Here is a 17,335-nt window from a genome sequence, read left to right as displayed (position 1 = left end):
AGAATCCAAATATTGAGATTATTCTGAATCTCCTGACTTCCTCCCCATCCCTTCCATGGGTCCTGTTGATAATATTTTCAATTGCGTATCAATACTTCTCCAATTTTTTGTCTTTCTAAATTGTCCATACATTCCGTTACATTACAAGTGTGGTTAAAATCCTGCCAATGTTTTAACCTGCTTACAATGATCTCATATATAAATTGTAAACTTTTCCCATTCTTTTTTTAATGTTCTTGGCTTCCCGAATTCTGAGCTTCCCAGTTAATTTTTGCCATTTTGACATAGTCCATCACGCTCTGCTTACTTTGCATACATGTGACCTCTTTCACAGTCTCTTGCATTTCATGGTGTTTTGACCCTCCACAGTTTACAATTCTCTCCACCCATATGTGCAAAATACATATTATCTCTCACACTTAAAATGTCTCTGAAGACAACACTCTATGCATCTGATAAAGTCCTCTGAAAGTCATGGTTATGATCAATTGCCAAACGTTTGAAAGGCAGGATAACAGCCTAGACTGCGCAGTGTTTCCCAAACTTGGGTCGGGTCTCTGGCTGTTTTTGGACTACACTTCCCATCATCCCTGACCACTGGTCCTGCTAGCTAGGGATGATGGGAGTTGTAGTCCAAAAGCAGATGGAGACCCAAGTCTGGGAAACACTGGCCTAGAGTATGGATAGGGAGGTAATGCCCAGGGGCCAAATGCAGTCCTCCAAGTCTCTCTACCTAGCCTTCAGTACTCTCTCTCTCCAGGCGACACCACCCGTCCAGCCACACTCCCTACCAGCCCTGCTTTGCACCCTCCTTGAGTGTTTTTGATTGGCTGGGATATGTCCTTGAGCTCTGAGATTACCTCTTGCTTGCTTGGATGAAAGAAAGACAGAGAGGTGTATGGTTGATAACATGATACATAACATGCTAAACCAGGCTTCCTCAGCCTCGGCCCTCTAGATGTTTTGAGACTACAATTCCCATCATCCCTGACCACTGGTCCTGCTAGCTAGGGATCGTGGGAGTTGTAGGCCAAAAACATTGGGAGGGCCGAGGTTGAGGAAGCCTAGCCCATAAAGAACTGTTGGTGGCTCAACACTCCTCCTTGGCACAACAGCAAAAACCTATATCTCTAAAACAGGGCAGATGCTGAATTCTTAAGTCCCACTGAAAACCACAGAGAGAAAGACTTCTAGTCCCTCTCAATCCCTCGCTTCAAGTTTCCAAGAAACTGAAGATGGAACCTTTCAGTAGTACTTGACCCACTGGCAGTTAAAAAGAGTGCATGCATTTTCCAGTGGTCCTACATTCCACAGCTCATGGCATGCGCAAACCCCTTTAACAGTCGCCCAGTTTGTTGAGTGCCGTTGAGCCCAAAGAACATACGTCGGTAGTACTGGAGCAAAAGAAGAGTCAACAACTCACAGTGCTGCTCTGTACCTCCTACAGAGGATGCCGTTTGACAGCAAATATAGCGTGCCCCAAAGGGAAGGGCAACCTTTTCGAAACTGCTTTAAGTGTACAGTGCAGCTGGGACCTCAAGTCACACTATTCTCTGACCTGCCATTCCTACAGCATTTTAACATACAAAGCCCAGAGGAGTTGCTGTGCTAGCAATAACACCACCACAACCCTAGCCATGTCTACTCGTGAGTAAGTTCTAATAAACTCAAGTGGGCTTACTCTCAAGTAAACAGGATTAGAATTGTAGTTTAAGGGTTGGGTGCTCAAAGCAGACCCAATAGAATGACCAACTTAAGTTGGTTATGTCCCTTGATTACAATACTCCAGGGTGTGACTTGGCTAGATTTAACCCCAATAAACTGTAGGGTTGCCCAGAGTCCATGAACGCTCACGCCCTTAGAAAATCTGTTTAGTATTTAAAGTGCCATAACACTTTTTTTAAACACAGAAAGTGTCTTACAGTTCTCATTTACAGTTGAAAAAAAAGCTAAGCTTTTAAAGGTGCAGTTGTAAGCAGAGGAGGTGCTTCAGAGATGCACAGGTGCGGATAAACATGAAACTGCAGGGTTGTTGTCCCTTCCTAGTTCGTTAAAGGTAAAGGGACCCCTGACCATTAGGTCCAGTCGTGGCCGACTCTGGGGTTGCGGCGCTCATCTTGCTTTATTGTCCGAGGGAGCCGGCATACAGCTTCTGGGTCATGTGGCCAGCATAGAATCATAGAGTTGGAAGAGACCACAAGGGCCATCGGGTCCAACCCCCTGCCAAGCAGGAAACACCATCAGAGCATGACTAAGCCGCTTCTGGGGAGCCAGAGCAGCACACGGAAACTCTGTTTACCTTCCAGTGTGGTGTAGTGGTTAAGAGCGGTAGTCACGTAATCTGGGTAACCGGGTTCGCGTCTCCGCTCCTCCACCTGCAGTTGCTGGGTGACCTTGGGCTAGTCACACTTCTGTGAAGTCTCTCAGCCCCACTCACCTCACAGAGTGTTTGTTGTGGGGGAGGGAGGGAAAGGAGATTGTTAGCCGCTTTGAGACTCCTGAAGGGGAGTGAAAGGCGGGATATCAAATCCAAACTCTTCTTCTTCTTCTTCTTCCCGCTGGAGCGGTACCTATTTATCTACTTGTACTTTGACGTGCTTTCGAACTGCTAGGTTGGTTAGTGAGCCTCAAAACAAGTAGCAAACAGCTACTGAACCTAGGAAGCTGCCTTACACAGACCATTGGTCCATTTATTCCCACCTTTACCACTCCAAAAAAATAAATCTCTGATTTCCTAAGCCCAGGTGATAAAAGAACCTTCCATATGAACTATCCAGGAATCCCAGTCCTCCATGATTTACCTGGACAGAGGGTCTCAAACACTGCCCATTTTCCGTCAGCTCCCCCAGAATAGCTCTCTGGTGGAGATTTTGATTGGTTCGAGGTTGTGCTACAGCCGGCAGGGCATCCCAAAGCTCATCTTGTGCCTTCTCATCACCATTGTGGCTGCAATGCATTTCCTCAGGGTCAGCAGCTGATGCTGGAAAGACAAAGAAACACACATTGAGGCTGCACCCACACAGCAGTCTGTTCCATTTCCCTAACTATTAACTCCTGCATTATATTTGAGCTTCTACCCAAATATGACAGCCACTTCCAGAAACCTGGCAGAATGCAGTGGAAGTTTAGTGCTCCCTTTCTGTATTAATTACTTCCAGGGGAAAAAAATACATTTGCAGCCCAATTAACCTAGAAAATCACGAGAGCAGTGACAAGATTTGGGGCGGCATACAGTTGTTCCTTCCTGCCGTTTTTATAGGAGAATCATGAAGAAACTGAAGCATGCATGTGCAGGAAGTGTGAGGAGTAGCAACGTTGTCTAACGACATTTGTTGTTGTGTCACATCACCCCCACTGGTGTAAATGAAGTTTACTGAGACATGCCCATATCTCAGTCAAAAGGACACAGTTACTGCATTGTGAAAGGTATGTTAGGAAACAGCACAGAGGCGGTAGCATTAAAATCAGAAAAACTAATGTAATACCTGAATGCACCCAATTTCTGACAATATCCTCAGATGGACTCCTTTCAAGAGCAACCCAACCCTGAAGTTGATTCTGACTCTTAGAAAACGGAAATCTTCCCGTAGCTTTGTTTGTACAAGCCTGCCTTTTCTTATCTTTGCTCTCTCACTGAGAGGCAAGACTCAGCGCAGTAAGCCCAAAGCACAGGGTGAGCAACTTGTTTAAAGTTACCTCTCTTTCAAATCAGAACCAGTGAAGGCGGTGACGGTCCTGTGTGAGTGTCTGGAGGCGGTTGGAGGATGGATAGCGGCTAACAGATTGGGATTGAATCCTGACAAGACAGAAGTACTGTTTCTGGGGGACAGGAGGCGGGCAGGTGTGGAGGATTCCCTGGTCCTGAATGGGGTAACTATGCCCCTGAAAGACCAGGTGTGCAGCCTGGGAGTCATTTTGGACTCACAGCTGTCCATGGAGGCACAGATCAAATCCGTGTCCAGGGCAGCTGTGTACCAGCTCCATCTGGTACGCAGGCTGAGACCCTATCTGCCCGCGGACTGCCTCGCCAGAGTGGTGCATGCTCTGGTTATCTCCCGCTTGGACTACTGCAATGCGCTCTACGTGGGGCTACCTTTGAAGGTGACCCGGAAACTACAACTAATCCAGAACGCAGCAGCCAGACTGGTGACTGGGAGCAGCCGCCGAGACCATATAACACCGGTCTTGAAAGACCTAAATTGGCTCCCAGTACGTTTCCGAGCACAATTCAAAGTGTTGGTGCTGACCTTTAAAGCCCTAAAGGGCCTCGGTCCAGTATACCTGAAGGAGCATCTCCACCCCCATCGTTCTGCCCGGATGCTGAGGTCCAGCACCGAGGGCCTTCTGGCAGTTCCCTCACTGCGAGAGGCCAAGTTACAGGGAACCAGGCAGAGGGCCTTCTCGGTAGTGGCGCCCTCCCTGCGGAACGCCCTCCCACCAGATGTCAAAGAGAACAACAACTACCAGACTTTTAGAAGACATCTGAAGGCAGCCCTGTTTAGGGAAGCTTTTAATGTTTGATGTATCACAGTATTTTAATATTCTTTTGGAAGCCGCCCAGAGTGGCTGGGGAAACCCAGCCAGATGGGCAGGGTATAAATAAATTATTATTATTAATTATTATTATTATTATTATTATTATTATTATTATTATTTAAAAATAACAAAACCCTGGCAATATTAGAGATGGGCCACAACCATCATGCAAGGTTCAAATGTTCACTCAGCCATGGTGTTCACTGGGTGACCTTGAGCCAGTCGCAGTCTCACCTACCTCACAGGGTTGTTGTGAGGATAAACTGGGCAGCGGGAAAACCACATAGCCACTTTGAGCTCCTCGGAGGAGAAGGTGGGATATAAATGTAACAAACCAAATACTGCGGTATTCTTAGCCCCCAGAAAGCCAATCACATTAAAGAGTTTATGAGATGAAAGCAACCTTGACATTACATGTTTCTTTAAAACTGGCATCCTTCCACCAAATAGCTTTACCTTGCTGAAACCAATGGGATTAAATCAGCAAAAGTGGCTCACAGTTGAAGGTCCCCCAAACTCTAAGGCTTAGAACCAAGTGCCACTGGATTTACCTCCAAGTAAACATGTCGAGGAATAAGGGATGCATCACCTTTGCCTTGCTGAATTCGGTGAAACTTACTTCCAAATATAACATAGGACTGTGGTACCAGACTTAACCATCCAGGGATCCTTTACCATTTTTTTTACCTTTACTAAGTTTACACAAGCCTGTTCTCGGATTTGATAACTATTAAGGGATATTACAGAGCAAGTTTTTTATTATTATTCAAAACACAAACAGCCTTCTACTCTGCAGCATCATTTTCTAAAAAAACCGAGCTCCTTTTCTGATGGTCCTGTGGCAGGTGCTCCCATAGAGAGCTATAATAGCATTGTGGTCACACAACCCTGCAGCAAGTGACCTAGGCCCATCTCAGCCCGCCTGCAGGCAGCGCCAATTACAAATTACAGAGGCTGCTGGAGGCAATAACTGCAGAGGGGTCTACTTGGGAATCACTAAATGAGGTAAGAGCTGTGGCTCAGGAGTAGAGCATGCGCTCTGAGAGTGCTGGTTCGGTTCCATCCCAGGCACCTCCAGGTAGGACTGGGAAGGAACACTCCCTTATCTGAAATGCTGGAAATATGGACTATGTTCAGCTACATGGACCAAAGGCAACGTCCCAAGTTTCTAGTCCTCCGTTTCCAGTGATTGCCCCAAGGCACCTGTGCAGTGAGCGCTCCGACCCTCCCCGAAACTAAGCCCGGTCTACAAAGACACCCGCAGGAACGCTACCAACCCACCCAGCCACCCTGGCAGCGCCTCCCTAAACTCTGCCCGGGGACCCCCGCGGACCCTCGCCGCGCCTTTGCCCACCTGCCTTTCCCCACCCGCAGAGCGGAGGCTGACGCGGGCGGTTCTTCCTTGGTGCCTGAAGGGGGCGCCCTGCTCCTTCCCGGCGCAGCGCAGGTGGGGACTAGTGGGCAAGGACTCGAAGTGGCTCCCGGGCGCCGCTTGCCGAGCCTATATAGGCGGCGGCCAATCAGTGGAGACCGCCGTCCCGCCGCCCCTCCGGGTGCGCCTCGGCGTGCGCGCTGCTTACTTTCAAGCCGCCCGCGACTGTTGGGAGTAGCGGCCAGTTGGCGCTGGCACCGCGCTCGCCCGCAAGCGGCAGGCTGCTCCCGTGGCAACCGGAGATCTTGCGGGCGAGAGGAGGAAGCCGGATCTCTCTCTCCCCGCCCGTTTTCCTGCCTTTGCCTTGGTGCGCTGCGGAGGTCAATGCCGGATTTACGTACAAACTTAACAAGCTATAGCTTAGGGCCCCATTCCCTTGAGGCCCACCCATAAAAAAAAATTAAAGGAAAAAAAATGCATGTACATGTCTAAAAAATACATATTTTGTTATGTGCAAATGGCTTCAGATACCTGTTAGGTCCATAGATTAGCATATATTCAATACAAAAAAAGCAACAATTTGTTGTTGACAAAGGACAGCTGGACAAACAAAGGGCCCCATTACCTTTAGTAGCTTAGGGCCTCATCAAACCTAAATCTGGCCCAGGTCAGGTCAGGTCAGGTACACAGTCTTGCACTTTAAAACGAAAAGCGCCTCTCAGGTTGTGTGGTTAATACCCAATCATTCCTATATAATGTGCGAGGCGAAACATTTTAGAGATTCTACCCATCCATGATGAAGGACCACAACTTGACAGGGTTGCATGCTCCTGGTAGCTCTTCTGTTGCTGATAGAAGGCACCTTTTTTAAGAAGATCCCAGCAATGTGAGCATTTTGACTTTGAATTCTGAGGTCAGGTATTGAGTGCCAGCAGAAACGGGAAGCAGCCCAACTGGAAAGCTTGGGTAACCCTGGGGGTTTGCAAAACCACTAATAAATAAATAAAAATGCACACACAGACTGCAAAACAACAGAATGTTTGTAAATATTAACTTGCTCATTCCTCTCTTTATTCCTATCACTCTCATAAGAAAACTGCTAAAGATCCTCAAGAGGCTTTATAGCAAATATTTCAAACTGTGACTTGATGCCAGATGTAAATCTGAGAGCAGTACTGCTTTGCCATTTATCTGTTAGTTAAAGGAAAAAACGAATAAAGCCAAGTCTTGAGGATCTAATTATTCTCCTTCCTTGGTTTCCCTCTGTGTGTTTGAGAGGCTGTTCAAGACTCCCTGCTTGAGATCATCAGGGCTGCTCTTCGTAATTAATGTTTTGTGCCAGTTTTTTGTGGTTTGAAGGATGGAGAGCTGCAATAACAGCAGATGTGTAGTGCCAAACTCAGTCTATGAGATTCCTTCAAAAAACGGGGGGAGGGAGGGATACTTTTTAGAGTAAAAAAAATGCAGGTATCTCATCCGAGCTACAGATACTTAAGCTTCTCTTCCTGTTCAGGATTTTTCTGAGTTGTTTTCATTTTAGGTAAAGGGACCCCTGTCCATTAGGTCCAGTTGTGACCGACTCGGGGGTTGCAGCGCTCATCTCGCTTTATTGGCTGAGGGAGCCGCCGTACAGCTTCCAGGTCATATGGCCAGTATGACTAAGCTGCTTCTGGTGAACCAGAGCAGCGCAAGGAAACGCCGTTTACCTTCCTCCTGGAGCAGTACCTATTTATCTACTTGCACTTTGACATGCTTTCGAACTGCTAGGTTGGCTGGAGCAGGGACTGAGCAACGGGAGCTCACCCCGTCGTGGGGATTTGAACCGCCGACCTTCTGATCAGCAAGTCCTAGGCTCTGTGGTTTAACCCACAGCACAACCCGCACCCCTGTTTTCATTTTAGGGAAGCACATAATGCAACCTCAGGAGTGCTTGAAGAAAGATGCTTTGTACCATTGACACTCCTATCTCCAGAGACCTTGGTATAGGCACCTGTGTTTGTTTGCTTCTGCAGCAATAATACTGCTAAGCTTTCATTTGATTCTATGTTTAAAATGATTTCTACTTTGCCTTTTGGCTTCCAAGGAGGACTTGCAAGTGCTTTATGTGTTCAAAACACTTTGCAGTCATTATCTCAGAAATTGCTACAACAAGCCTGAAAGGTAGGACTGTTGTATTAACCCTATGCTGTTTGTATCACTTTCGTATTTCACTCTCTCCAATGAGCTTGGGGGGGGGATTAACACACTGTGACTTACAGCACAACCTTGTGCATGCCTACTCAGAAGTAAGCCCCATTGAATTCAGTGGGACTTGCTCCCAAGTAAGTGTGTAGTGAAAATGCAACCCCAGAGAGTGGAGTTTCTGAGTGAGGCAGGATTTTAGCTGGGATTTCTTCACTCATCTGCCAAATAGATTTCACACAAGCTTCAGCAAGATTGTTATTTGTATCACACAGAGTTCTACTGTCCTTAATGAGGCTTACTCCCATGTAAGTATGCATAAGATTGCAGCCATACTGCCCAATTCTATAGATTTACTCAGGTGTCAGTCTTATTTATATTCAGTGGGATGTGTTCTCAGACAGGTTCAGTCGTGCTTGTGCTTCTTCACGTAGGATTTTGGCTTTGGTGTGATCCTGGCTTTCTGCTATTTCCCATTGCTGGTGGCTGTTGGGAGTACAGTACATGTGGATGTAGAAGCAGAATAGAGAGAGAAACAGCGACACATGTAAACAGAGTGAAAGTGCTCCTTCAAACACAACTTGGCCCAAGAGCCATTTCTCCAAAGACCCACTTGGGTGGAATCTACACACATTTTGAAAAAAAAGTTCTGAAAATGCTTTTTTTTAAAAAGTGTTTTTAAAAATACATTGAATTTTCCATAAGGCTCACCATCGCTATCCACATTGCACATTGCACTTAAAACGTTTTATTTGCAGCTGTACAGCTGAGTCCTTGGTGTTCTTTGCAAAGAACTGAACAGCGTAGCACAGGACAGTTCATCCTGTTTTTGATGCATTTCCTGTGGAAACAAGGCCTTGTAAATGCTGAGAAATTGCTAGCAAGAGGCAGCACTTAAATCGAGCAGGGGGTGAAGATTTTAAAAATTCTCTGTTTATCCTGTACTTCCTCCAAGGAATTCAGAAAGGACCTGGCTTTCACGCATCCCCAATTTATCCTTGCAACTACCCCATGGACATGGGCGTAGCCAAGATTTTTGTGGGGGAGGGGAGGACTTGGTTGGGGGGCAGAACCAATGTGATTGGTCATTTAAGTATTTCTATTGTTTTACTTGATGGGGGGGCAAGGCAGCTGCCCCTTCTTGGCTATGCCCATGCCTGTAGAGTCGATTGGGTTAAGAGAAAGTGACCAGCCTAGATTCACCTACAGCGATTTGAAATTCACATCACACCGTACATTTAAAGCATATGCTTCCCCCAAAGCATCCTGGGAACTGTAGTTTGCTACAGTTCTGGAAACTGAAGTCCTCTGACAGGTAACCTGCCCTTCAGCCATGGTCCAACACACCAGCCACTATCCCACACTGACCTTCCTCTGAGGAAGGGGCATAGCGCAGCCATGGAAGACCTGCATTGCATTCGGAAGGTCCTTGGCTCAGTCTCCAGCATCTTCAGCTGGGCTGGGAAAGCCTTTCCTGAAATCCTGGAATTAGGGCAGACAATGCCTGTGATCTGGTTCAGTATAAGAGAGTTTCCTATGACACTCACAAGAGGGTATTACCACTGAACCTCTAGGGCTTGCTGATTGGAAGGTTGGTGGTTCAAATCCATTACTCTGTCCCAGCTCCTGCCAACCTAGCATTTCAAAAGCATGCCAGTGCAAGTAGATAAAGAGGTACCACTGTGGTGGGAAGGTAAACGGCGTTTCCGTTCTCTCTGGCTTCCATCACAGTGTCCTGTTGCACCAGAAGTGGTTTAGTCATGCTGGCCACATGACCCGGAAAGCTGCCTGTGGACAAACGCCGGCTCCCTCAGCCTGAAGTGAGATGAATGCCGCAACCCCATAGTCGCCTTTGACTGGACTTAACCATCCAGGGGTCCTTTGCCTTTATCTTTTTATCCTATATTTATGTAATATTAGCATTCTTGGTTCTAGCACACCTTAATCCATAACTTGTTTGTTAGCCTTCAAGCATAGAATGAGTCATGGCTATTAAGGAAAACTGGAGTTTGGGTTTTGTTCTTTCTTTACATGGACTGCAAGAGATCCAAACCTATCCATTCTTAAGGAAATTAGCCCTGAGTGCTCACTGGAAGGACAGATCCTGAAGCCGAGGCTCCAATACTATGGCCACCTCATGAGAAGAGAAGACTCCCTGGAAAAGACCCTGATGTTGGGAAAGATTGAGGGCACAAGGAGAAGGGGACAACAGAGGACGAGATGGTTGGACAGTGTTCTCGAAGCTACTAAAATGAGTCTGACCAAACTGCGGGAGGCAGTGGAATACAGGAGTGCCTGGCGTGCTCTGGTCCATGGGGTCACGAAGAGTCAGACACGACTAAATGACTAAACAACAACAACAACAACAACAACAACAAAATAAACATCAGAGAATCAACTCATAGAGAGTGCAAAAATCCGTTTACTTGATGCCACCTCTAGGTTTCTACCAGGGTGATAGCTTCAGATTTGCACTCTTTCCAACCCCAGCAAAAATAATGATGTTTTATTTCTAAGGAACTTTTTGATAGTCTGTTTCAGCTGTAGACTTTCACAATCAACAGAAAACACACAGGGGACAGGGCATCATCTATCCAAAGTTAAGCACTTCTGCAGCTTATTGATTTCAGTAGAATTTGTTGTTGTTGTTTAGTCGTGTCCGACTCTTTGTGACCCCATGGAATCTCTTCCATTACTCTCTCAATGAGACAGAAGTGCTTTGGCGGGGCTGGATCTTTCCTCACAGTATATTAATAAAAAATACAGGCATATCAGAAACTTTGTAATTCTTCAGGTCACACACCACATCTCCACTGCCACCTACCATATGCTCCTAAATAAAATTATGTCTTATTTTAGATGAAGCCACACTGTACCTTTCATATATGGTCAGACTCCTTAAATAGAACTTCAGGGCATCACATCCAACTCTGGACAAACGTTTTACAGCCACATGCACACAGGTTTATAGTTCTGGCAGCAAATTACCTTCATCTAAGCCTTAAGGGGAACATTACCTCAAAGGGAAATTCATCTTTGTGATCATTTTACGTCCAGCTGTGTTACACAGAACAGACACCATAGTTTCCTTCAACTACAAGAGTACTAAGAAAGCATTTCGTATCTTCCGTTGGAAGTTAATTATTAGGCATGATGGACAACGTTGAGCTTCTAGCCCCAAGGTCAGCTGTAGCTTGGTATCTTGCCTTTCATGAGTCAGGTTGTATTAGCTGAACACTGTTCAAAGCAGGGAAGAACAAGTTCAGTACCAGTTCAGTTCTGGCACAACAAATTCCTGGGCTCAAAATCCTGTAATTCTAACAGTGCAATCCTATTGCTATCTCCTCAGAAGCAAGACCTGTTTACTTACTTTTTTTAAAAAAAGTTTTTTTTTAATTGCCAAGCATGTAAAGCTGAATGTGTGCAAGTTAAATGTGCATAAATTGTGGGCTTACTGTATATCCATACTAGAAGATGCTCAACCTGTTGGATTTCTGCCTGCCACACTACTGTTAAATGCCCAGGAACTATGCTTTGCCCCAATGCCAGACCTAAACGAAAGCCTAGGCTGTAATCCTGCACTCACTTACCTGGGAGTCAGCAAGCCATGCTAAACACAAAATAACTCCTAGGGAATCCCTTATCTCAGACAAATCCGCCACAGAAAATATACATATTGGTTGTTAGAGGGGGAGGGGGGAAAGAAGGGCAAAATACAGAAATCCACAGACTGCAAAATAAGCCAGAAAGGGGTGTGTGTGTTGCACTGAAGGGCATGGCAAAACAGCAGCTCTTTAGGAACCCACAGAATTCATCTGTCAATCACAGCTCTACCTTCACTAATTGGCTAGATGGGAGCAGCCAGGCTGACTAACTGACACAATTTGTTTAGAAGAGTACCTAAATATTTAGCTTCATAACTTTTTTTTTTGGGGGGGGCGGTAGAGACTTACATATTTTATTTTATTTTTTAAAAAAAGAAAGCTGAAAGTCTAAGGGTCCCAGTTGGCACATCCGTTGGTGGTCTTGTACTTCTAGGTAAGCATGTACAGTGGTACCTCGGGTTACATACGCTTCAGGTTACAGATGCTTCAGGTTACAGACTCCGCTAACCCAGAAATAGTACCTCGGGTTAAGAACTTTGCTTCAGGATGAGAACAGAAATCGTGTTACGTCGGTGCGCCGGCAACGGGAGGCCCCATTAGCTAAAGTGGTGCTTCAGGCTAAGAACAGTTTCAGGTTAAGAACGGACCTCCAGAACGAATTAAGTATTTAACCCGAGGTACCACTGTATAGATTGCAGCCTTGGTGTATGTTTTTTACACTGGTTCTGGTTGGTGGATCTCAGAGATCTAGTAGAAATCAAAGTAGATCGAACAAGCTTAAGATATGGACACTCCTGGTATAAACCTTAACTTAGCTTTTTCGGATGTGAGAATGAACATTTAGTTCTGTAAATTACTTTTTGGAGAGGCCTCTTTTAACTGCAGCTGTATTTTTTTAAAAAAAAAATACCTGATGTTATTTGATGCTGGCTTTAATATCACTGTTTTTAAAACCATGTTTTGTGGCATTTTGTTGATTGTTGTTGGTTAGCCACTTGGAGAAATTGGGGGGGCGGGGTTTGAACTAAGAGATACAAATGAACTGAACAAAAAATGGTTAAATGACAACAGCCCAATTATTGGATGCTTTCTATTGTGTTTTCAACACGTTCCTTTTTCAGCAATCCTAAGTGGAGACTTTTATCTGTATCTGTGCTGGATGTGAATTGATTCTATATGCGTTGTAATTTTACAATGGTTTTACAAATATAATTGTTTTATATATGAAAATGCTTCACTTTTTTTTTTGTATATGCAGTTGTTCTGGGTATGCTTTCTATTGTATCGTAAATCTCGTATTTTCACTACGGGAAGAAAATCACTTGGATTTTTTCTTGCACAGTGCTGTTCAGTGAAACCAAAGCACATTTGCAGGGATTGGGGCCCTCATTTATGGCATATTTTTGACAGCTGGTATTAATCTCCATTCAATGGAATTCATGTCCCAACTTGAGAGCCTTGTGATTGGAAACTGACCCTCTGGCTTCAAGTTACAAGTCACTACGAAGCACTTCTCTCTTTGCTAGCTGCATCTCAGATCTTGAAAGCAGGAAGAAGTGTGAAATAAAATAACTAAAAAAGAAGGGGGGCAACCCCCCCGCAGGGTTCACAGCCACTACCTCATAAAATAAAGAACATTCTCAAGAGACCACAGAGTGAATTAGATGTTGCAACAAAAACTGACCTGATACAGAAAGAAAGTCCATATTTGACTCAACAAAAAATAATAAGAGACAGGACTTGGGGTTACTTTCCTTACTAGGTTGTTATTAATTTAATGGCATAATAAAGTTTTGAAAATTAAAAACATTTTTAAGCAGTGTGTGTATGTATGTACACTGACATATGCAGCATGTATACACACACACACGCACACACTTATATACCTAAGCTTAGAAAGGCAGTTTTGACAGGAGACCTGAGCATTTTAAAGAAACCAAAGTTATGTTGAACTGAAAGTAATGGCAAAGGATCAAAACCAACAAGAAGAAGAACTTTACAATAACCGCTAATGAAGATCCCAATCCAAATTTGCACTTGTATGTATATGTAATTATAAGCATGTAATGAGTCCTATTAAGCTTCCTGAGAAAAATCAAATCCTAATAATATTCGCAAGTTTGTCTGGATGAGTGCAAAGCACATTAAACTTTGAGCATCAGTTCTTTCTCCATAAAATGTAACACTTTGGATTTATTTATTTATTTATTTGGCACAGTGACAAACACCTTAGTTACATCCTATTTGGATTCCTGTAATATGCTCTCTGTGGGGCTGCCTTTGAAAAGTGCTCAGAAACTTCAACTGGCTCAAAGAAGCCAGATTGCTGACTGGAGATGGTTATAGAGAGCATATGACCTCTCTTGTTACAACAGTTCCACTGGCTATTGGTCTGTTTCTCGGCACAATTCAAAATACTGGTTATGACCTTTAAAGCCCTATACGGCTTAGGTCCATGTTACGTACTGAAGTTCTCACCCTGGGCCAGCAGGGGGATACTGTAGATAGTTATGCAAATGAAGGATCGAAAAGTGACATTCAGTGATTGGATAGTTTTAGAACGTTGCAACAGTTACAATTGTTCTGTAGCTCTATATAAGCAGGCTGACTGAGCTCCTCAGTTTAGTGCTGTTCCAGCTTACAAAATAAAGAGCTGCTTTGGAGAAATTGCTGTGTCATCTGCTATGTCAACCCACTACTTAACAGTCCAAGCTTTCGGAAAGACGGCACTCCCTCATACAAACCTGTCTGGGTTTTGATATCTACAGGGGAGGCCCTTCTCTCACTCCAAACACCCTCGCAGGCAAGTTTGGTAGCTGCTTCCAGACCCTGGAACTTCCTTTCTGGAGAAGCTAGACTGGCTCCCTCCTTGTTGTCCTTCTGTTGGCAGGTGAAATAAATTCCACCAGTTTTGCTTTATAGTAATAAATCCTTTGGTCTGCCTTAAATACAAAGCAGAAGTTTGGAGTTTTTTGGGGGGAAGGCCACATGGTGAAACCCAGATACCCAGTCACTGGTAAAATTTGTGGGAAATTGTGGTCAATATAACAAGCAAGCTTAGGGCTAGTTAATGCATGAAGGGGTTAAGACCACAGAATTGCATTCCTAGACTCCTAGGCCCCTCATCTCTTGTTTCCTCTTTTGTTCGCCCTTTTTCCTCACCATGTGAACTCACTGAGATAGGACGTACCTGAGCTTGCTCGCTATAAGTTCAGGCCATATGCTTAGAGCTACTTCACTATATTTTGTATCCCAGGATTTCAACCTGTGTTTACTTGCTGCTGCATAGATAAATGCATGAATCTGACATTTTTGTAAGTTTTGTAAGTAAAGTGTTTGAATTTACTAGCGTTGTGATCTGTTCATTGCAAGAGGGTTAAAAACAAGGAAGTGCTGGTAGAGACTCAGGATGGGCTATTTAAAAGGTTTAACAGCCTATATTTCCATGCTGCTTGCTTTTGTGACTTTAAAACTCTGCTGCTGGGGCTTTTTCTTATTGGAGTTTGCTTGCCCTGCATTTCTGGATGGTAGGTGTCCAGCACACTCTTTTATTAATTACCCCCACATGGGTGATCTGTATCTATTTTTCTTCCCACAAAAATAAACACCAGAGTTGCCAGTCAGTCTAGCCAGAGGGGAAAAAATTATTCCCTACTATAAATTTAAGTGATGGTTGGGCATGAATGCAACCATTCATCAAGTCTCTGAAAGAGAAGAAGCTGTTGTGGTCCTTTAGCATCCATCCACCTGATTGATTGACCCATCATTATTTACTTGGGACCATCTCTGATGTCGCAGAGGAAGACAGTGTCTTATCAGAGCTCAGAATGAATGGAATCTACTCTCTGAAAGAGCTCATCATTTATTGGTCTATATATAAAATCTTTTTTAAATAAAAAAAAATCAAACTTATAACAAGTAATAATTTATCGACTGTGCCTTCCTGATTCATGAAAGCCTGATAATTAGTGTTATTTTTAGAACACTTGCAAGTATGTGCCTTACATACAAATACTCAGCAAGGCAAATAGTGTTGTTCTGAAAGGGATAATTGCTTGCAGGGATTTTGGTAAATGATTAGGGTGGGTTAAGACAAAACTATAAGGGACGCGGGTGGCGCTGTGGGCTAAAGCCTCAGCGCCTAGGGCTTGCCGATCGAAAGGTCGGCGGTTCGAATCCCCGCGGCGGGGTGCGCTCCCGCTGCTCGGTCCCAGCGCCTGCCAACCTAGCAGTTCGAAAGCACCCCGGGGGCAAGTAGATAAATAGGTACCGCTTACCAGCGGGAAGGTAAACGGCGTTCCGTGTGCGGCTCTGGCTCGCCAGAGCAGCGTTGTCACGCTGGCCACGTGACCCGGAAGTGTCCCCGGACAGCGCTGGCCCCCGGCCAATAAATGTGAGATGGGCGCACAAACCCCAGAGTCTGTCAAGACTGGCCCGTTCGGGCAGGGGTACCTTTACCTTTACCTTTAAGACAAAACTATACAGAGTTCCAGATTCGAATACTGCAATGCACTGAAGGTGCATCTGCTTTTGAAGGTTTTCCAGGAACAACAGATAGTGCAAAACTCAGCTGCTGGGTTATTAATTTGGACCAGCTCTATGGATCGCATCTCAAGTTCTTGCAGCTACACAGGTTGCCTCCTTTCAAAATAATTAGGGCTGTCCTCTGCCCAGAATTTCCTGGACATTACTGGTATTTCAAAGGTGGAATTGATGTCGGGGAGGGGGGATTTCCAAAAGGGGGCACTTTGTCCTGGATCTTAGGAAAGAAAAATCAGTCTTTTGGGGCATTTTTGTAAAACCACTCTGTGGTTTGTCCACAACATTCAGTGTGTCCTGGTTTTTACTTTTTGAAATATGGCAACCCTAAAAATAATCCAAGTTCATGCATTCCCCAAGTTGATTTTTGTTAGTTTGGGAGGTTTTAGAGGGGGAACACAATATGAAAAATATTAAACATAGCAAGTTGATAACACCATAAAAGGTACAAAAAAGACTAAAGATTTTGGAATAATATTGATTGCAAGGACATTCAACCCTCCTTCCCCCTTGTTATAACAGACAATATGTATTGATCGATTAATTTGGTTCTTTCTGCTCTTTTTTATAATCAACTCCAATTTTGATTTACCGGTATTTTAAAATTCAAGCCAAATTTCAATATCGAAAACTGAAAACGCTTAGCAGCACAATCCCAGATCAACAGTCACCTCTGCCTACCTCTTGCAGTTTTGGAGACAGGTAACTTTGGGGTATATCCCTTTGTTGTGCAGCTACCATTCTTCAGTTCAGCCATCTCCCCTCATTTATATTCAAAAGCAGAAAAGGTTTCCCTCTACACCAGAAACAAACTGTGTTTTGGATACTTAACTCAAGAGACTAAGCCAGGAACCGTCACAGCTTCTGAGGAGTTGAGCAAGCCAAGCTTTGTAGTATCCATGTGAACTAGACAATCGGCACTGTTTGCCCTTGGTATTCTGTGAGGTCTCATGTCATTTATGAGATAATAAAAAACAAATACAAATGCCTTTTCTATGATCAGATTACAATTCACAATTCTTATTTCCTGAAGGGATGGCATATCACAATTAGGTTAGTGTTAAAACATGGTCTTGGCAAGGTGATTATGGTTCACTGTAGC

At 44.5% G+C, this 17,335-nt stretch overlaps 1 protein-coding gene across 4 annotated transcripts in view; it reads right to left on the bottom strand.

Annotated features, from left to right (window-relative positions):
- The window catches only part of CCNA1 (cyclin A1), a 33,742-nt gene extending 16,701 nt beyond the window's left edge, over positions 1-17,041 (bottom strand). Inside the window, exons 1-3 of one of the 4 annotated variants that reach the window (XM_082221586.1) lie at positions 5,891-6,089; positions 4,775-4,799; positions 2,802-2,980 (exon numbers count right to left, since the gene is read on the bottom strand). In XM_082221586.1, the coding sequence (XP_082077712.1) occupies positions 2,802-2,957 (156 nt within the window). In that variant the 5' untranslated portion in view covers positions 2,958-2,980; positions 4,775-4,799; positions 5,891-6,089. Of the gene's footprint in view, positions 1-2,801; positions 2,981-4,774; positions 4,800-5,890; positions 6,090-6,116; positions 6,269-16,914 lie in introns of those variants that run through there. The other 3 variants (XM_082221584.1, XM_082221587.1, XM_082221585.1) reach the window with 3 other exon arrangements.
- Between the last annotated feature and the right edge of the window lie 294 nt (positions 17,042-17,335).

This window comes from Podarcis vaucheri (assembly GCF_965113315.1).
Source record: "Podarcis vaucheri genome assembly, chromosome: 4".
In the NCBI taxonomy this organism is placed as follows: domain Eukaryota; kingdom Metazoa; phylum Chordata; class Lepidosauria; order Squamata; family Lacertidae; genus Podarcis; species Podarcis vaucheri.
This window is presented reverse-complemented; position numbering and strand designations above follow the sequence as displayed.